The following is a 15,891-nucleotide window of genomic DNA, read 5'->3' as shown; positions in this document are numbered from 1 at the left end:
TCGCCTGCAACCCGGGTATGTGCCCTTGACTGGCACTGAACCCCAAATCCTTCAATCTGCAGGGCCACACTCTATCCACTGAGCCAAACCAGCAAGGGTGCCAAGTCTCTTACAAAGCATCCTGCTTAAGTACCATCATAGCACTTATCTCTGACTAGAGGCCCGGTGCACAAAATTCGTGCACGGAGGGGGATTGTCCCTCAGCCCAGCCTGTGCCCTCTCCAATCTGGGACCCCCTCGAGGGATGTCCGACTGCCCATTTAGGCCCGATCCCAGTGTGATCGGGCCTAAACGGGCAGTCGGACATCCCTCTCACAATCCAGGACTGCTGGCTCCCAACTGCTTGCCTGCCTGCCTTCCTGATTGCCCCTAACCGCTTCTGCCTGCCAGCCTGATCACCCCCTAACCACTCCCCTGCCAGCTTGTTTTTCCCCAACTGCCCTCCTCTGCCGGCCTGGTCACTCCTAACTGCCCTCTCCTGCAGGGTTGATCACCTCCAACTGCCCTCCCTTGCAGGCCTGGTCCCTCTCAACTGCCCTCCCTTGCAGGCCTGGTCCCTCTCAACTGCCCTCCCTTGCAGGCCTGGTCCCTCTTAACTGCCCTCCCTTGCAGACCTGGTTCTTTTCAACTGCCCTCCCTTGCAGGACGGGTGCCTCCCAACTGCCCTCTCCTGCTGGCCATCTGTGGTGGCCATCTTGTGTCCACATGGGGGCAGGATCTTTGACCACATGGGGGCAGCTATATTGTGTGTTGCAGTGATGATCAATCTGCATATTACTCTTTTATTAGATAGGATAGAGGCCTGGTACAGGGGTGGGGGCCAGCTGGTTTGCCCTGAAGGGCCTCCCGGATCAGGTGGGGGTTCCCTTGGGGTGTGGGGTGGCCTGAGCGAGGGGCCTGTGGTGGTTTGCAGGCCGGCCACACCCCCTGGCAACCCAAGCGGAGGCCCTGGTATCTGGAATTTATTTTCCTTCTACAACTGAAACTTTGTAGCCTGGAGCAGAGCCAAGCCTGGGGCTCCCTCCCAGGCCGGCAGCCATTTCTGTTGGGGTTATAACTGAAACTTTGTTGCCTTAAGCGGGTGGGCCCGGCCAGGGTGTGCAGAAAGCTTTGCTTCCCCTGTTGCCGGTGGCAACCCTGGCCTGCTCTCTCAAGCTCCATCCTGCCGCCATTTGTTTGAATTTGTTTACCTTCTATAATTGAAACTTTGTAGCTTGAGTGGAGGCTTAGGCCTGGCAAGGGCAGGCGGAAAGCTTGGCTTCCTCTGTTACCTAGGAAACCTTGCTCTCTGTGGCTGTAGCCATCTTGGTTTGGGTTAATTTGCATACTCGCTCTGATTGGATGGTGGGCGTGGCTTGTGGGTGTGTAGGAGGTATGGTCAATTTGCATATTTGTCTATTATTAGATAGGATATCAGTCAGTTTATTTTTTGAGGCTTGTGTGGTTTAGACGAGGATTTGGCAAACAAACATTTTCTGTAAAAGGCCAGATAGTAAATATTTTAGGCTTTTTGGGCCATATAGTGTCTATAGCAACTACAGTACTCAACTCTGCCATTGTAGCAGGCAAGTAGCTATACTTAAATGAATTAGTGTGGCTAGGTTCCAATAAAACTTTATTTATGGACACTGGAATTTGAATTTCACATAATTTTCACATATCATGAAATACTCTTTTAATTTTTTTTCAACCATTAAAAAAATGTTAAGAACCTTTCTTAGCAATCAGACAATACAAAAAGTGGCCACAGGAGGGCTGTAATTTGCTTATACCTGGTTTAGAGACAGATAATAGACCCATAGTGCCTGGGTTTATAATCCTGATTCTCATGTTTACTAGCTGTGAACAAGTTACTTACTCTGTGCTTCAGTTTTCCCAACTGTACAATGGACACACATGCCGTGTAGCCAGGAACACCACCAGGGCTAAATGTGTTAATTTATATGAAGAACTTACAGACACTTAGAATGGTGCCTGGCACAGAGTAAGCACAATACAAGTGTTAGCTATTGTTATTTGTGAGCTTATCATCTGCCTTCCCCAGTAACCAACCCATTAGCCCCCAAGCAGCAAAAACCTAGTGAATATGGCAGCAATCATCTCAGGTAGAAACTGCTGTTTGGGTTCTGTACTTATTTGTTTGTTAAAACAATAGAACATTATTTTGATTTTCTGAACTTATGTATGCTATCCCAATACTCCACTGATGATGGTTTGAATATCCCATTGATTGTGATCTCACTGGTCATCGAAGCACATTCTTCTGGGACACAGGACAGTTCAATTATCCTAAATTGTCTCAGTACCTACAGAAAACTGAGTTGCGGTTGACTCAGTGGTCCTGGAATCAGAAGAGCACAAATTATCCTAAATTGCCTCAGTAGCTACAGATAGTGCATTCCTGTTGACTCAGTGGTCCCAGAATCTGGACAGCACAATTATTCTAAATTGCCCCGGTGGTCCCAGATAATGTGTTTCTGTTGATTCAGTGATTCATAGATACTTTAGATAATGAATTTGCTCACGAAACAAGTTCCTTATTCCAGACTCAAAGATGTAATCAATACCTTTGTGATATTCTGCCAATATAAGCCAGATGTGGCAAGCTGTTTGGGGCTTCGAGATTTGGAGCTTTAGCCCCTCGTATGCCGCTGGCTTTTAATAAATGACTCTATAATTTGACTTTTTGGGGCGTCCTTTGTAAGATGGGGGTTACACTACAACACTAGTCTTTCTTATTCACCTGGCATGGAACTATGCTTGGTTCAATAAACATCCGTTAAATAAATGAGCACACATTGACCCCTATGAGGAAGACAGGGTAGAAAGGGTCTCTGGACAGGCAGGCCCCTGCGGAAAGCAGGGGTAGGATTCAGTGGGAGAGGCAGGAAAAATAAATCAGCCAGGCTGGAGATGGAGCACCTGCTCAGCAGGAATGCTGCCCATACCCAAGGGAACCGTTACCTGCCTAGCAGTGCCACTCCCTGACATCAGAGCCTCAAATAGCTCAAAGTCTGCAAGGACTAGGAGAATAAAAGGACAGCAGGAGAAATGGCCATCGAGCATAAGGGAGGACATTCAAAGTTGATAACAGCAAGGAATGGCTGAGGAACCTCAGTGACCACCAGCCTCTCTTTTATTTATTTCAAATATTTATTTATTTTCCAGCCTCTCTTTTTGCCCTTCCCACCCTTTCCAGGTCCCCCCAACCAAATGAGGAGAGGGGCCAGAGCCAGGCCGGACGTGCCTTTATTTCTTTCAGTTACGCTTGCGGCTGGAGTGGGGGCGAGGGAAGAGCCCATGACCAGGGCTCCCTGGAGACCAGGGCTGATGATACCAGCTGCCGTAGGTGAGGTACCAGGCAAAGGTGCCCACGGCAGCGCCCACCACCTTGTGAGTATACTGGTGGAAATAGATGACAGTACAGAGCAGCAAGAAGTTCCAGAGGCCCAGTAACAGCACGTTGAGCAGGAAGACAAGGCGCAGGGGCGCACCGGCGGGCAGCCCGTGGGCCAGGTACTTGGCAAACACTGCCGCTTCCTCAGCCATGAGCAGGCAGCAGAAGGTGAGCAGGAAGGTGTGGGAGGAGACCGTGTAGCCCCGCCACTGGTGGCCGGCTGCCAGGCAGCTGCGGCGGTCAGGCAGCTCATGGAGCAGCAGGCCCTGGGGCAGAGGCTCGAAGCAGGAGCCGGTCAGGTCCTCGATGAGCAGGAAGGCCCGGCCAGCCCCCCGCCACACGGCTGCCCCCACCACCAGCCGGCTCAGGTGCCGGGCAGTCACTGCCACACGCCGCGTAGCCAGGAACACCACCAGCAGCACGAAGCCCCCCAGGAAGGTGCATGTCCAGCCCCACGCGGAATTCACAAACTTTCTGTGGGCAGACAAGAGGGGAGATTACTGAAACCCCTCTGCCCCATCTCCCCACTCCGGTCTGTGCTCTCCACGGCTGTCCCCAGTCCTGCATTTCATCTCTGGCCGTCTATTTCCCGTGTCTTATACCTCCCACCCCACCCACTTACAGGCCCATTCAGCCTCCGAGGGTCCATATTTCCTCTTCAGTCCTGCTCCCGACTTGCCCTGTACCCCCACAGTGCTGTCCCCCTCCCCCTTCTCTGACTTTCTCTTCAACCTCCTAGCCTATTTTTAGTGTTTGGCCTGGCAGGAGGACAGAAGCCTGGAGGGAGCTAGGATCCCAGAGTGCAGGGAGCCGGCGCCCCTAGCCTCGAGTGGACTCACATGTTGAAGAAGTTTCCGTGGCTGGCGAAGATAGTCCGAGGGTTGACATGGAACTGAAGAAGGGGCCCAAAGATGACCACTGCTGCCAACCAGGCATGGTACAGGCGCCGTAAGCAGGGGCTGCCCAGGAGGCGGGCAGCCTGTTCACTTCCAAAATACAGCACGGCAGAGGCCACCCAGAGCAGCACCCTGACCAGGCAGCCCAGCAATGCCCGGATTCGGGCCCTGGCCCCCAGCCCTGCCCCCACCACCGGCCCCCGCTCCATGTTCCCTCCCCTCCCCACTAACTGCTTGCTCTGCTGGGCAGCTGAGGAGGGGCTGATGGGGCCCCCCCCCTGGGCAAGGACAGGCAGTGACAGGTGTGGCAGACACAGAGCAGAGCCCTGAGCCCTGTTGGCAGCTGGCAGGCGGGGGAGAGGGGCGGGGGGCAGTAAGGGGCCAGGGCAGAGGGCTGCCACGTCAGCAGGGTCCCAGCCTCGGGTGTGTCTGGATTGCAGCCTGTGTCCTTTCTATTAAGGCCGTGTCCCCTTGGTCCTCTCGGTCTGTCCCCAGCTCTATGTTCTAGTTCATGCCTTAGGGCCAGGCCTGCTGTTTAGGGTTCTTTGACCACAGTCTGCTTGGATCTGCCTATTACTGTTTGATCAGCAGGTCATCCCCACTTCATCCCAACTTTACTATGTGTTTGATCCACAGGGAAATTAGGGGTCAGAAAGATAAAACTAACCAAACCTTGGGATTTATTAAAAAATCTGTGTCTCCCTCATCATCAGTGTGGTCCAGCCCCTCCCCTCAGGTCTGAGCACAGGAGCCCGCCACTGAGCATGCAGCCAGGTGGCTATGCACTGTGTCCAATCAGGCCACTTTAGGAGACTATGACCCCAGGGTCTGAGGGGCTCTGAGGGGCTAGTTTGGTCCCAGGGCTGCTGTGTGAATGCACAAGACATTAGATCTAAAGGGGACCCTTCTTTGGTATGTTTATTATGATGGCCGACAGATGAAATTCAAGTGACCTGAAAGAGGCATACTGTATGAGATGGTGATGGCCCAGATTGGACTCTCAAAGACCCAAAGATTAGGTTTACTCCCAGGTGATGGGGAAGGAGGGGAGGAGACCTAGAAGGAAAATCCCCAGCCATCAAAACCTTAGGTTGTGTCCTCTAACCAATTACTCTGGGTCTCAGCCACACATAAGATTTGGCCTCCCGCCCTGGCCGGGTGGCTGTTGGTTGGAGTGTTGTCCCACACACCAAAAAGGTTGTGGGTTCGATTCCTAGTCAGGGCACATACTTAGGTTGCAGGTTTGACCAGTATGGGAGGCAACTGGTCAATGTTTCTCTCTCACATCAATGTTTCTCTCTCTCTCCCTCCCTTCCTCCCTCTCTCTTTAAAAATCAATAAAAACATATCCTTGGATGAGAATTAAAAAATAAAAAAAAGACTTGGCTTCCCAACCTGACCACTGAGGCTGGAGCCATAGAGCAGGGAGCAACTACCTAAACAAAATCATTGTTACTCAGTAACTGTTTTGCGACCCCTTTTTGTCTTCCTTCCTCATTCCTCAAAACTGGTGGTGGGACTTCAAAGCACAGTAGAGACCAGCAAAGTAGTGAAAGGAATGAGCGAGCAAGCAAGGACACCTGGGTTCTGGCCCCAACTGTATGACTTTGGGAAAACAACTAACCCTCCTTGGTCCTCAGCACCCTCACCTGCAAACTGATCAAGATGGATTAATCAGCCCAGCCAGTGTGGCTCAATGGTTGAGTGTCCCCCATAAACAAGGAGGTCACAGTTCAATTCCCAGTCAGGGCACATGCCCAGGTTGTGGGCTCAATCCCCAATGGGGGAGCATGCAGGAAGCAGCCAAACATCAATGTTTCTCTCTCTTCCTCTCAGAAATCAATAACAATATATTAAAAAAATAAAGTTGACAAAGAAGTTTTCGTTGTAATTGTAAATAGTTATAAAGGACATAATCTTAAAAACTGCCTTGAAATGTGGGGAAAGATGGATCAGAATTGGATGCGAACCCCAGTTCCCAGTGGCTGCACCATCGGCTGCTCTGGGGCATGCTGCACGCCTCCACTTCCTCAACTGTGCAAGGGGGGCTGTGGGGGTGAAGTGCCCAGATGGGGGCTGGCATCAGTGACCACCAGGTTCTCTGACTCTGGGCGATTTTTTCTTGCAAGTATGCTGACCTAAGATGTGCTTATTTCCTGCTCTCTTGATTTCTACTTGCTGGGGAGTTTCTAAGTTGGTGAGGGGCTGCCTACTGAAAGGCTCAATTAAATTATTTTGGTATTTCCTTACATCTTGGGCATCAAAGAGATGTTTTTTCCCATAGAGAAACAAACCTGAAGGCTTCGTTGAAGCTATTTTCTTGATGTGAGAGTATAAAAGGCCTCAGACAGAAAAAAGAGAGACAGAGACACCGAGCCAGGTTCCCACAGAGAGTTTATTGAGGGAGCCAAAGCCAGTGAGAGGACGGAGTCCTATTCAACATCCCTCCTTGAAGCTGCTGGCCTCTGCAAGATGGACCATTCTGGGAGGGAGGGCCTGCCCTGTGTGAGGAGGCCACATGGAGCCTCTCATACCACAACCCGGCATACCCCAAAGACCCGGACACAGGAAAGAAACGACATAATTCCCACCCTAGGAGGGTGCTGAGGACATGCCTTACCCATCCCACCCTCCCCCAAAGGGCTGCAGCTCTAGCCATCAGGACCTCTGGGAGAAAGGCCAGGATGCCTGGCCCTCTGATTGGCCAGACTAATCCTTAAGGTGAAGGCCAGGCAATGGGCCTGCCTGACTGCTCAGGTCAGACCTGGCCCCAGGCATCTACTCTAGGAGCTAACACCTAACATCCAAACATGATTAAAAACACTCAGGACAGTTCTCTTGCTGACAAAGGCCACACCCAAAATAAAGGCAGTCCTGCCAGACCTTAGCCAAAGATAGAGACCCAAGCTGAATGAGGGGTGAGATTGTGAGGAGACCCACGGGGAGGATTTTCCAGGGCTCAGTTAGGGGCCCCGAAAGTCTGGGCTTCTGTTTCTCCCCATCCAATGCCAATGACTCCCCAAAGATCCATCAGAAGGGAGGAAGGGAAGAGAGCTTATCAAGAGGCTCAGCCACGAAGGGCTGGAGGTCAGATCTACTGGGGCGAGGAAAAGGCCGAAGAGGGGTGGGGCACTGAGGCAGGAGCACTGGGGTGTTCCTCAGACTCTGGCATGTCATCCTGGAAGTACTCAGCCTGGCGGTACTGCCACAAACGCAGGTTCCCGTCCCACTGCAGGGCAGAAGGTGGCAAGAAGTCAGGGGGTGCTGCTCACTCCCAGGTCCAAGTCCCAGACATGCAAAGCCCCCCCTAACTCTTGCAACCTCACCGAACTGCTGACAATCTTCTCCTCAAAGGGGTGCCAACTGACGTCACGCACACAGGCCTTGTGGTTGGTCAGCTTCTTCACGATGTGCCCACTGAGGAGGTCATACACTGTTCACAAAGGCCAGAGTGGAGCGGCTGCCACAGGACCTTCTGGCCCCCCATCTCTCTCCGAGCAACACCACTTCCTACCTCCCAGCAACTTCCCACTTGCACAGAGTAACAAAACCCCCAGCAGAGGATGGGGCTGTTTCTCAATTTCTTTCCCCTTTTCCCTACCTCAGATAGAGGGTATGGTCTAGCAGAGCTTAGATATCTCTGGCCCTCAGCTACATTTCACAAGGTCTACACTTAAAATGCAATGTGGCTTTAAAGCTTTCAGCAGCCATTTTCTAAAAAGCCCACAAGATCTGGAAGGCACCAGATCTAATAATAAATGTCTCCACAGGTATGAGAACCTGTTGTTCCTTGTCTGGACGGGGCGCACCTTTCTCTCATTCTGGTGGGTCTCCACCTGAGTGCACGGTTTCAGGCTCCTTATAGCTGTAGCTGTGTTTGTGCATTTCTCCTGCTCTAGGGGCTGAATGTCTTTGTGTCATTCCTTTTTACCTCTGTTCCCTCCTACCTTTCATCTGCAATCTCTCTTCTTGACTGGCTACAAAACAACCGTGTATATTTTTGGTAATCTGTTATATTTACTGACGAGAATTCTGTGTTCCTTGTCTTAATTTAAAATCCTGATGAATAGAATGTTTTCTGTTTCTGTTTAAGCCTCCCTGGCTCCAAGCTAAATTCACTCCCACTTGTAGTTATAACCTAAGAAACATCACTGCCCTTCCCAAGACTCCCTGTTCTGACACAATCCTTACCAACCACTTTGCCAGTGGAGCAGCCACTATAGATGAACTGCTGGCCGGTGCTATGGGTGGGGGAGAATCGGCATCGGATGAGGGTATGCAGCACCCCATGGCCCCGGTAGGTCATCAAGGAGCTGTCCCCTGGGAGCTTCAGCTTTCGCCAGGCTGGGTAGGGGTGCAGGGAGAGCCCTAGGTTAGGAGTCTGGATTCTCCCAAATCACCAATCCTTAGCAAAGATCCATGCTCACAATCATTTTTCCAACCCCCAACTGGTGGCTCTTTCCCCACCTAACAGTCAACTGGTATTCACCAACCGTCAGCTGGGCTTCCTGCTGATTGTTCAGATACTGAAATACTTTCAGATTGGTTAGTTCTGAGTGATCCCCATCCTCCAACCCTGGGAACCCCTGGCTCTCCCCATGGTTCAGCAAACAAAGAGTTAATGCTCCAGGCCAGAGCATATTCACTGTGCCCATGACAGGCCTCTCCAGGGGTTAAATATTTTAACTACTATTCCTGAAACCTTCACTCTCCATATCTCAGGCTCTACCTTCCACTCTCACCTTTTTTTAAAAAGTAGTATTTTATTTATTAAAAATTTTTAAAAATGTTTTCACTGATTTCAGAGAGAGAAAGGGACAGGGAGAGAGAGAGAGAAACATCAATAATGAGAGAGAATCATCAATCAGCTGCTTCCTGTACGCCCCCTACTGGGGATCAAGCCCACAACCCGGGCAATGTGCCCTGACTGAAACTGAACCTTGACCTCCTGGTTCATGGGTCAACGTTCAACCACTGAGCGGCACCAGTGGGCCCTCTCACCTTTTTTGGGCACCTGCTGCCAGCGGTAGTCCCAGTTTTGCTGTGTGGCAGCCTGGCGTGAGGCTTCCATGCCTTCCCGGCTGGAAAAGCGCCGGATATCCCAGAGCTTGATGGTCTGGTCTTTGGAGTTGGAGATGAGATACCGGGCATCACCCTGTGAACCCCAAAATAGATGATGAAGTGTCAGATCTTGCAAATGTTGGTGCTGTCAGTCCAGCTCCCCTCTCCAGTTGAGGAGTAAAAACGCCAGTCCTCTGATTTTGCTTGCCTCTTTCCTCATCCAAGTGGGCTCACATCTTTTTTATTGTTGTTAATCCTCACCCAAGGATATTTTTTCCATTGATTTTTAGAGAGAGTAGGAGGGAGAGGGAGAGACAGAGAGAGAGAAACATCGATGTGAGAGAGACACATCAATTGGTTGCCTCCTGCATGGGTCCTGCCTGGGGCTGGGGATAGAGCCTGCAACCCAGGTACGTGCCCTTGACTAGAATTGCACCCGAGGCCCTTCAGTCCACAGGCAGATGCTCTAACCACTGAGCAACCAGTGAGGGCTCACATCAGTTTTCTCCCTCAGATCCCATCCCCTGGTTAGGCTTCAGCTTCTCTGACTGAGGCACTGGCTGGGTCTCCTATTCTATCCTCGACTAACTGTCTTCTACTTTTCTTATACAGAAAGCCCTGCCTGCTCCATTGGTACCCATCAGTGTTGAGTACCAATGGATCTCATGTTTCCTGGCTTAAGCCCCTTCCCTAAAGTCCAGCTCTTGCAAACTTGGTTAATAAGGACCGTGGGCGAGTTTCCACACCAGTCTACTTTGACATCCTCTCCTGGACAACTGGAACCTTAGTAGGAGCCCAGTTTGGGAGGGCGCCCCCTTCCGGCTACCCAGCACATCGCACCCCCACCGCGAGCCGCCCTCCCGCATCTCGCCTCTCCAGGAAGCTCAGAAGGCAGCTGAGGGCTTAGCAGGGAGAGATGTGGTCCCTGCGAGAGGGCGGGGCCTGGCTTCGCAGTGCTGCCTCCCTGCCTACCTTGCTGTCAATGAAAGTGATGCCATCTTGATGTCCGGCCAGTGCACCCACGGGCTTGGGGTCATCCTCCCGCATGGTGCGTCGATCCCACACTTTGCAGATAGCATCGTCACCCCCGGAGAACAGGATTTGGGAGCTTATGTCAGCAAAGGCCACTGCATTCACATCATCCTCATGGGACTCAATCTAGGGGAGAAAGAAAATAGGAAATCTAGGACTTCTTTCTGCGTCTTCTAATAGTCAAGGACCAGGAAGCAGAGACGCTAAGTCTCAGAAGCAGTACCTGAAGGGTGCGGCGGTTCTGTTCTCGATCAAAGACATACAGGCAGCCGTCATTGGCCCTGAAAAGGAGGGGATAAAGAGGGTCCTGGAGACAGGACCAAGAGTCCCTGTTGTGAATCCTGCTAAAGGGAAAACCCTTGTCTCTTCTTATATAGGAGGTAGAAGGAGTGCTAGCTGTGTGTGCAAGGAGGTTTGAGACCTCCCATCTCATTCTGGGTGAATGGTGAGCAAGAGGTAAAGCGAGTCGTAAACCTTGACCTTGGAGAAGGGCTGGTAGTTCTCCACAGATGCCTGAGTAGGGGTATCCAGTATAGTCTCTGTAATAGCACAGCTGGTCTCAGGGAGGACTCTGTCTCATTAACTGACGGCAACATCCCCCATACTCACCCTCCTAGCACTTCTCGTCCATCTGAGGAGACAGCAATGGAGAAGACAGCAAAGCGACGTTCATCTGGCCTGAAAAGAGCAAAGGAGGAGCTGATTAAGTGCACTTCCCTTCAGCCTTTGTTAATCCACATAGAATCTGATGAGGGTTGTAAGGCACACTTCTCAGGGGAAAAGAAGTCCTGCCAACACAAGCCAGAATGTGGATCACCTCAGGGAGAACCCCGAAGTAATCCTGCAACTATCTATTTTACCCTGGTCCTCTGCTGACAGGATGGGTGGGTCCCTCCCAGGAATCCACACAGAGAAACTCGCAACCAGTGTACTTTTCCCTCTAAGCAGGAGTTCCAGTTCAAGAGATTTGCTCCTGGAGAGCCTTCCTTGAGAAGTTTCTGATGAGTCTGACCAGGAAGGGAAGCCAGTACCTTAGGTCCAGGGCAGTGTGTGTGTCTCCCTCCCCGTAGATGTTGCAGATATGAACTAAGAGAAGAGAAACAAGAATCTTTCAGGGCTGGGGGAAGACAGGTAGAAGTGAAACTAGAGAGGAGATGGAACAAAGGGCCAGGATGTCAGACCCTGGAAGTGATCTTTCCAGGAGAAGGTGCAGAGTCCTGGCACAGAGGAGGTGGGCATTTGGAGATCTCAGGTCCCAGGCTGGAGAGACAACAGAAGTCTGGGGCATACTCACTGTAATCAGACCAGCTGGAGTATAGGAAATGGTTCCCATCAGGGGTGAAGGCCACATCCAGGACACTCCAGCCTACATCCCGGGCCTTGATGCTCTTGAATTTATGAAAGCGGCCATACCGGCAGTCATACAGTCTGATTGTCTGGTCTGTGCAAGTGGAGACCAGGCAGAATTAGGGAACAACCTCCTCAAATCCTCCTATCAGACCTCTATCAGTATATCTGAGAAATGTGCTCTCACTAAGCATCCCTAAGTCAGGGTCTGGGCCTTTCTAGCCTCAGCCGTAGGGAGCATTCCTTGTTCTAGGACAGCTCATGGGAGCAGGGTCTGGTACCTTGGCAAGCAGACATGAAGATTTGACCATCTTTGCTGTAGATGCCACAGAAAGCCTTCTGAGAGTAGGTGTCAGTGAAGCCCAGATCATTGGGCAAGAAGCTGGGGAAGCAGAGGGAAAGTGAGGGTTAAGGGGGGCTCGGGATGAGAAGCATCCCGGTTAGCAGAATCCTAACAGAGCTGGACGTGAATACAAGGGCATTCTTCCCGTTTGGCCGTGGGTAAAATCCCCTTTCATTTATTCTATCATTCTCTCATTTCCATACTTTTCCACTTTGTTTACTGTCAAAGCATTAACCCCACTTAACCTAACCTTAATATCCCTGAGGATCCTTTAACACTTATACCTTCAAAATTTAGGAGATAAGACCTATCTGGCCCTTAGAGTGTCTCCACCAAGCCCCATACTCACTGAGACATCACTCGAGACTGTTCTCCAAGGGAGAAGCTTCCCCGGTGGCAGAGGCCCCGTTCTCTCTAAAGGAAGGGATTGGGAATATTGCTAGCAGAAACACAGGGCCACTTCGGCCGCACCAGGCCCCCTCCTCCAAAGTTGTTGCTCTTGTTTCAGAAAAGGACACCACATACAGGATGTCCCACCAAACTCTGGAGCAGGCTGGCTAAGAACTCTCCAGCTCCAGCACTTGAGGCTTCTTTGGACAGTTTACTTCCCTCTTCTCTGGGGATGGCAGCGCTTCTGGCTACCTTGATAGGCCTGCTGCTAGGCTGGCGGTGGGTGGAGAGGCCTACCTGGTACAGCATTTGAGGGAAACTGTGCTCCCGGGCTGCCCGCCTAAGCCCCAGCCGCCCTGTGGCCAATTCCACTTGCGTCTTGATCTCATTGCATTCCAGCTCCCGGGTGTCAGGGGTTGCGTCCACTGTGAAGACCAGGGAGAAATTTCATCCTAGGTCTTTCAGCCTCAGAGGACAGTTAGCAGAACTGTACTCAAGCCCATTCAATGTGGCTGCATATACTGAGTCTTAAAGGACTCCCTCATTCCCTGAATTATCTCATCTTCTTTTGACTTAACCTATTATTCTTTGTCAAAAGAAAAAAGATTTTCTGCCCTGGCCGATTTGGCTCAGTGGATAGAGCATCGGCCCGTGGACTGAAGGGTCCTGGGTTCAATTCAAGTCAAGGGCACGTACCTCGGTTGTAGGTTCCCTGACCCTGGTCGGGAGTGTGTGCAGGAGGCAACCAATGTGTCTCTCTCACATCTCTCCCTCTCCTTTCCACTCTTTCTAAAAATCAATGGAAATATATCCTCAGAGGAGGATTAACCAAAGTAAGTAAGTAAGTAAGTAAATAAATAAAATGAAAATAAATAAAGTAACTACTGATAAGGAGATACTTACTTCTAAAAAAAAGAAAGAAAGGAAGAAGGAAAAAGATTTTCTCATGGAAGTCTGCTGATGTTAGGGTCTCAGTCTGCCTTTCCTCTTACCAGGTGGGTTGTATCTGTCTCCAAGACGCCCGTCCCAGGCACTGTCATGCTCTTCCTCGGAGTCCGAGAGGGCCTGGATGAGTTGTAAATTTGCTGCACCTCCTCCCTGCACCAACCTCACTTGGCCCCTGTGGAGATATCCCACCCCCCATGATAAAGGGAAAGGATTCCTTTCCCAAACCAACCAAATTCAGTCAAGGGCTATCCAGTGCTTAGACTACCTGGTACTCAAACCCTTGTACTGTCCCCATTTTGAGATCTGAGGTTGACTAGATCTTGGCTGTTATTTTCAGTCTCCTATAATTCTCACGCTTTCAGCAGGAGTAAAGAACCCCAGCATTACATGGGGATTGACAGACCTACTAAGTTAACTTCCCAGAGAGTTAAAAATTCTGAGAGCATTTCCTTCTGAGCCTCTGCCCACGTAGTCCAGTATAGAACACAGTATTCTGAAGGGACCCCCAAACTTGTCTTCTCCTCAAGAAGCCACAGCTAAGAAACAAAGTCAGTTTCACTCCCTTTCCAGTCAATTCCTGGTGGCCACTTCCCTCAAAGCATTCTTTCTTCAAAAGCAGGGTTATATTAGGCTAATTTAAACTTGTTTTCCAAGAAAATCCACATGGTCTCATATCACATGCAATTAACTTCACTAAAGTTCAACACCCACCTCCCCAACTCTTCAACCCCTCACATCACTCCTTTTCCACCAGGGCCTTTTATTTTATTTTTAAAATTTACTTGGAAAATAGATTACATTAGTGTAGTCATAGCTAGAGAGGCTCCCTTGAACAATTCCCGAAAACAGAAGAGTGGTCTTTTGGTGACCCTCCCTAGGCAAGAACCACTCTTACTGGGTATGAAGCTCAGTGCTCAGTGTCCAGCAGAAAAGGCTGTTCTGCTCAAACAGAACAGCTGTACTGGGCTAACCCCATTCCCTATCCTCTGTCTGGAGTTGGGATCAAGGGTACTGTGATGGCGCCTGGTGGGGACACACCAGAGGGCAAGTTACCTGCGAAGGAGATAGGCCAGTACCTGGGCCAGATCCACATCTTCATCCTCCTCTTCCTCTTCCTCACTCCGACGCAGACCAGCCCCTCTTCGGGGCAAGCCCTCGGAGGAGTCTCCAGACCCAGATCCTGCGCTGCTGCTGTTCCGTGATCCCATCTTCTGGTCACAGCATCCTTAAGTCCGGTGCAGGGACTCCTCCTGTCACCTCCTTAGGTTTGGTGAAAGCAAAGCCTGCTCTAGAAATGCTAGGGTCTCCTGAGAGAGGGGTAGCTATCTCTAGGAGGGCGACAGTTCTTAGGGACCCAGGAGATCCCTTTTTCTTTAGCCTGTGACAACTCCCCACGCTTCAGGAACACAAAGCTTCCCCGATCTTGTGAAGCCAAAAAAAGAAGAGAGAAGCCTAGGGCACTACCCTGGCTCACCAATGAGAATCCTTGTGAAGAGGAATTTCTCAGTTTTCTACCTCAAACTCACCTATCAAAGTCCCAGGAGGGGGTGGATTCCCAGGTAACCTCTCTGGCAGACCAATCACAACCCCTTGCGGAAGAACGCGCCTCATTAGCTTATCTCATCTAGCCAATCAGAAGCCTATGGACTCAGAGACCCCCGACGCCCCCCTTACCGACCAATCAGAGTGCTTCCTTGTGAAAGTGGGCAGCAGTGACAACCAATGACGTTAGAATTCAGCCTAACACCCCCCCCTCCCCAGTCTCACGCCCACGTGTGTGCGGGGCGGGGGGTGGTGGTGGTGGGGGTGGTGGTGTGTACGCCGAGGAGAGGAGGCAGGGAAGAGGCTGGGAAGCCCCTCCCACTGGAGCCGGCGGTTACCGCCTCGCGCGAGACCACCCACCAGCCTGGAGCGGTCGCAGGAGCCGCAGGGCGCGAGGTCTTGTTTACCCCGACTGCCGCCACAGCGTTGGCCAACGGCTCCTCCGTCACGCGCCCCCTTCGTCACTCATCTCCCGGCTTCCCGGTCCGCGGACTGTTGACGTCACGCGACGCCCCTGACGGCCCCGCCTCCTTGGCCCGCTAACTGGACAGCTGAGCACGGTGATTGACAGGCGGCTGGGAGAAAGTGCGTGGGGAGTGAGGGGGCGGAGACTGCGCGCGACGGAGGAAGGACGTTCGCTACCGGTTGGGAGGAGTAAGTGGGGCACCGGTTGTTTCCCGTATCAGAGACAACGGAACCACAATTCATAGGTGAGGGGTGGAGCTTACAAAAGGCGTTGGTGGTTCGCTACCCAGAGGTGTCTTAGCAAGGAGTACAACTTGATGTCGGTCCCTAAAATTCATGTGGCTTCGCACTTTTCAGATGATCTCTGAGGGCCTCCTCTCTCTTCCCCCTCCCCCACCCCCTCCCCCCACCCGGCTCCCGCCTTCCTCTTGTCGTTGGTTGAAGCTTCAGTCGGCCCTACTAAGGGGTGT

General features: G+C 51.4%; 2 protein-coding genes across 7 annotated transcripts; both read right to left on the bottom strand.

Moving 5' to 3' along the window:
- Nucleotides 1-3,232: 3,232 nt before the first annotated feature.
- On the bottom strand, nt 3,233-5,099 carry FITM1 (fat storage inducing transmembrane protein 1). The gene is made up of 2 exons (XM_008158471.3): nt 4,237-5,099; nt 3,233-3,871 (listed from the first exon to the last, which is right to left on the bottom strand). Exons 1-2 carry the CDS (start codon nt 4,500-4,502, stop codon nt 3,259-3,261), a joined length of 879 nt encoding a protein of 292 aa, XP_008156693.1. The 5' UTR covers nt 4,503-5,099; the 3' UTR covers nt 3,233-3,258.
- Nucleotides 5,100-6,670: 1,571 nt separating this feature from the next.
- DCAF11 (DDB1 and CUL4 associated factor 11) lies at nt 6,671-15,457 on the bottom strand. Of its 6 annotated transcripts, none has more exons than XM_008158472.3 (15): nt 15,317-15,456; nt 14,468-14,674; nt 13,459-13,586; nt 12,764-12,891; nt 12,426-12,490; nt 12,015-12,115; nt 11,681-11,827; nt 11,418-11,472; nt 10,996-11,064; nt 10,610-10,667; nt 10,327-10,512; nt 9,295-9,448; nt 8,485-8,637; nt 7,620-7,726; nt 6,671-7,522 (listed from the first exon to the last, which is right to left on the bottom strand). In XM_008158472.3, the coding sequence occupies exons 2-15, from the start codon at nt 14,620-14,622 to the stop codon at nt 7,388-7,390; spliced, it is 1,641 nt and encodes a 546-aa protein (XP_008156694.1). In that variant the 5' UTR covers nt 14,623-14,674; nt 15,317-15,456; the 3' UTR covers nt 6,671-7,387. The 6 variants fall into 6 exon arrangements, 5 of the variants coding, with proteins under 5 accessions (XP_008156694.1, XP_027991030.1, XP_027991031.1 ...); XM_028135229.2 differs by having other exon boundaries at nt 15,364-15,453; XM_028135230.2 differs by lacking the exon at nt 15,317-15,456 and adding an exon at nt 15,089-15,255.
- Nucleotides 15,458-15,891: the final 434 nt, after the last annotated feature.

This window comes from Eptesicus fuscus, chromosome 5 (genome assembly GCF_027574615.1).
Source record: "Eptesicus fuscus isolate TK198812 chromosome 5, DD_ASM_mEF_20220401, whole genome shotgun sequence".
Taxonomy (NCBI): domain Eukaryota; kingdom Metazoa; phylum Chordata; class Mammalia; order Chiroptera; family Vespertilionidae; genus Eptesicus; species Eptesicus fuscus.
Note: the sequence above shows the minus strand (reverse complement) of the source record. Positions and strands in the feature narration are given on the sequence as shown.

Coding starts and splice junctions, on each gene's coding strand:
- FITM1 (XM_008158471.3), bottom strand. CDS start 4,502: ATGGAGCGGGGGCCGGTGGTGGGGGCAGGGCTGGGGGCCAGGGCCCGA. Junction 3,872..4,236: donor CACGGAAACTTCTTCAACAT/GTGAGTCCACTC, acceptor GTCTGCCCACAG/AAAGTTTGTGAATTCCGCGT.
- DCAF11 (XM_008158472.3), bottom strand. CDS start 14,622: ATGGGATCACGGAACAGCAGCAGCGCAGGATCTGGGTCTGGAGACTCC. Junction 12,491..12,763: donor TCCCTCAAATGCTGTACCAG/GTAGGCCTCTCC, acceptor CCCTTCCTTTAG/AGAGAACGGGGCCTCTGCCA. Junction 8,638..9,294: donor GCAGCAGGTGCCCAAAAAAG/GTGAGAGGGCCC, acceptor ACCCCTACCCAG/CCTGGCGAAAGCTGAAGCTC.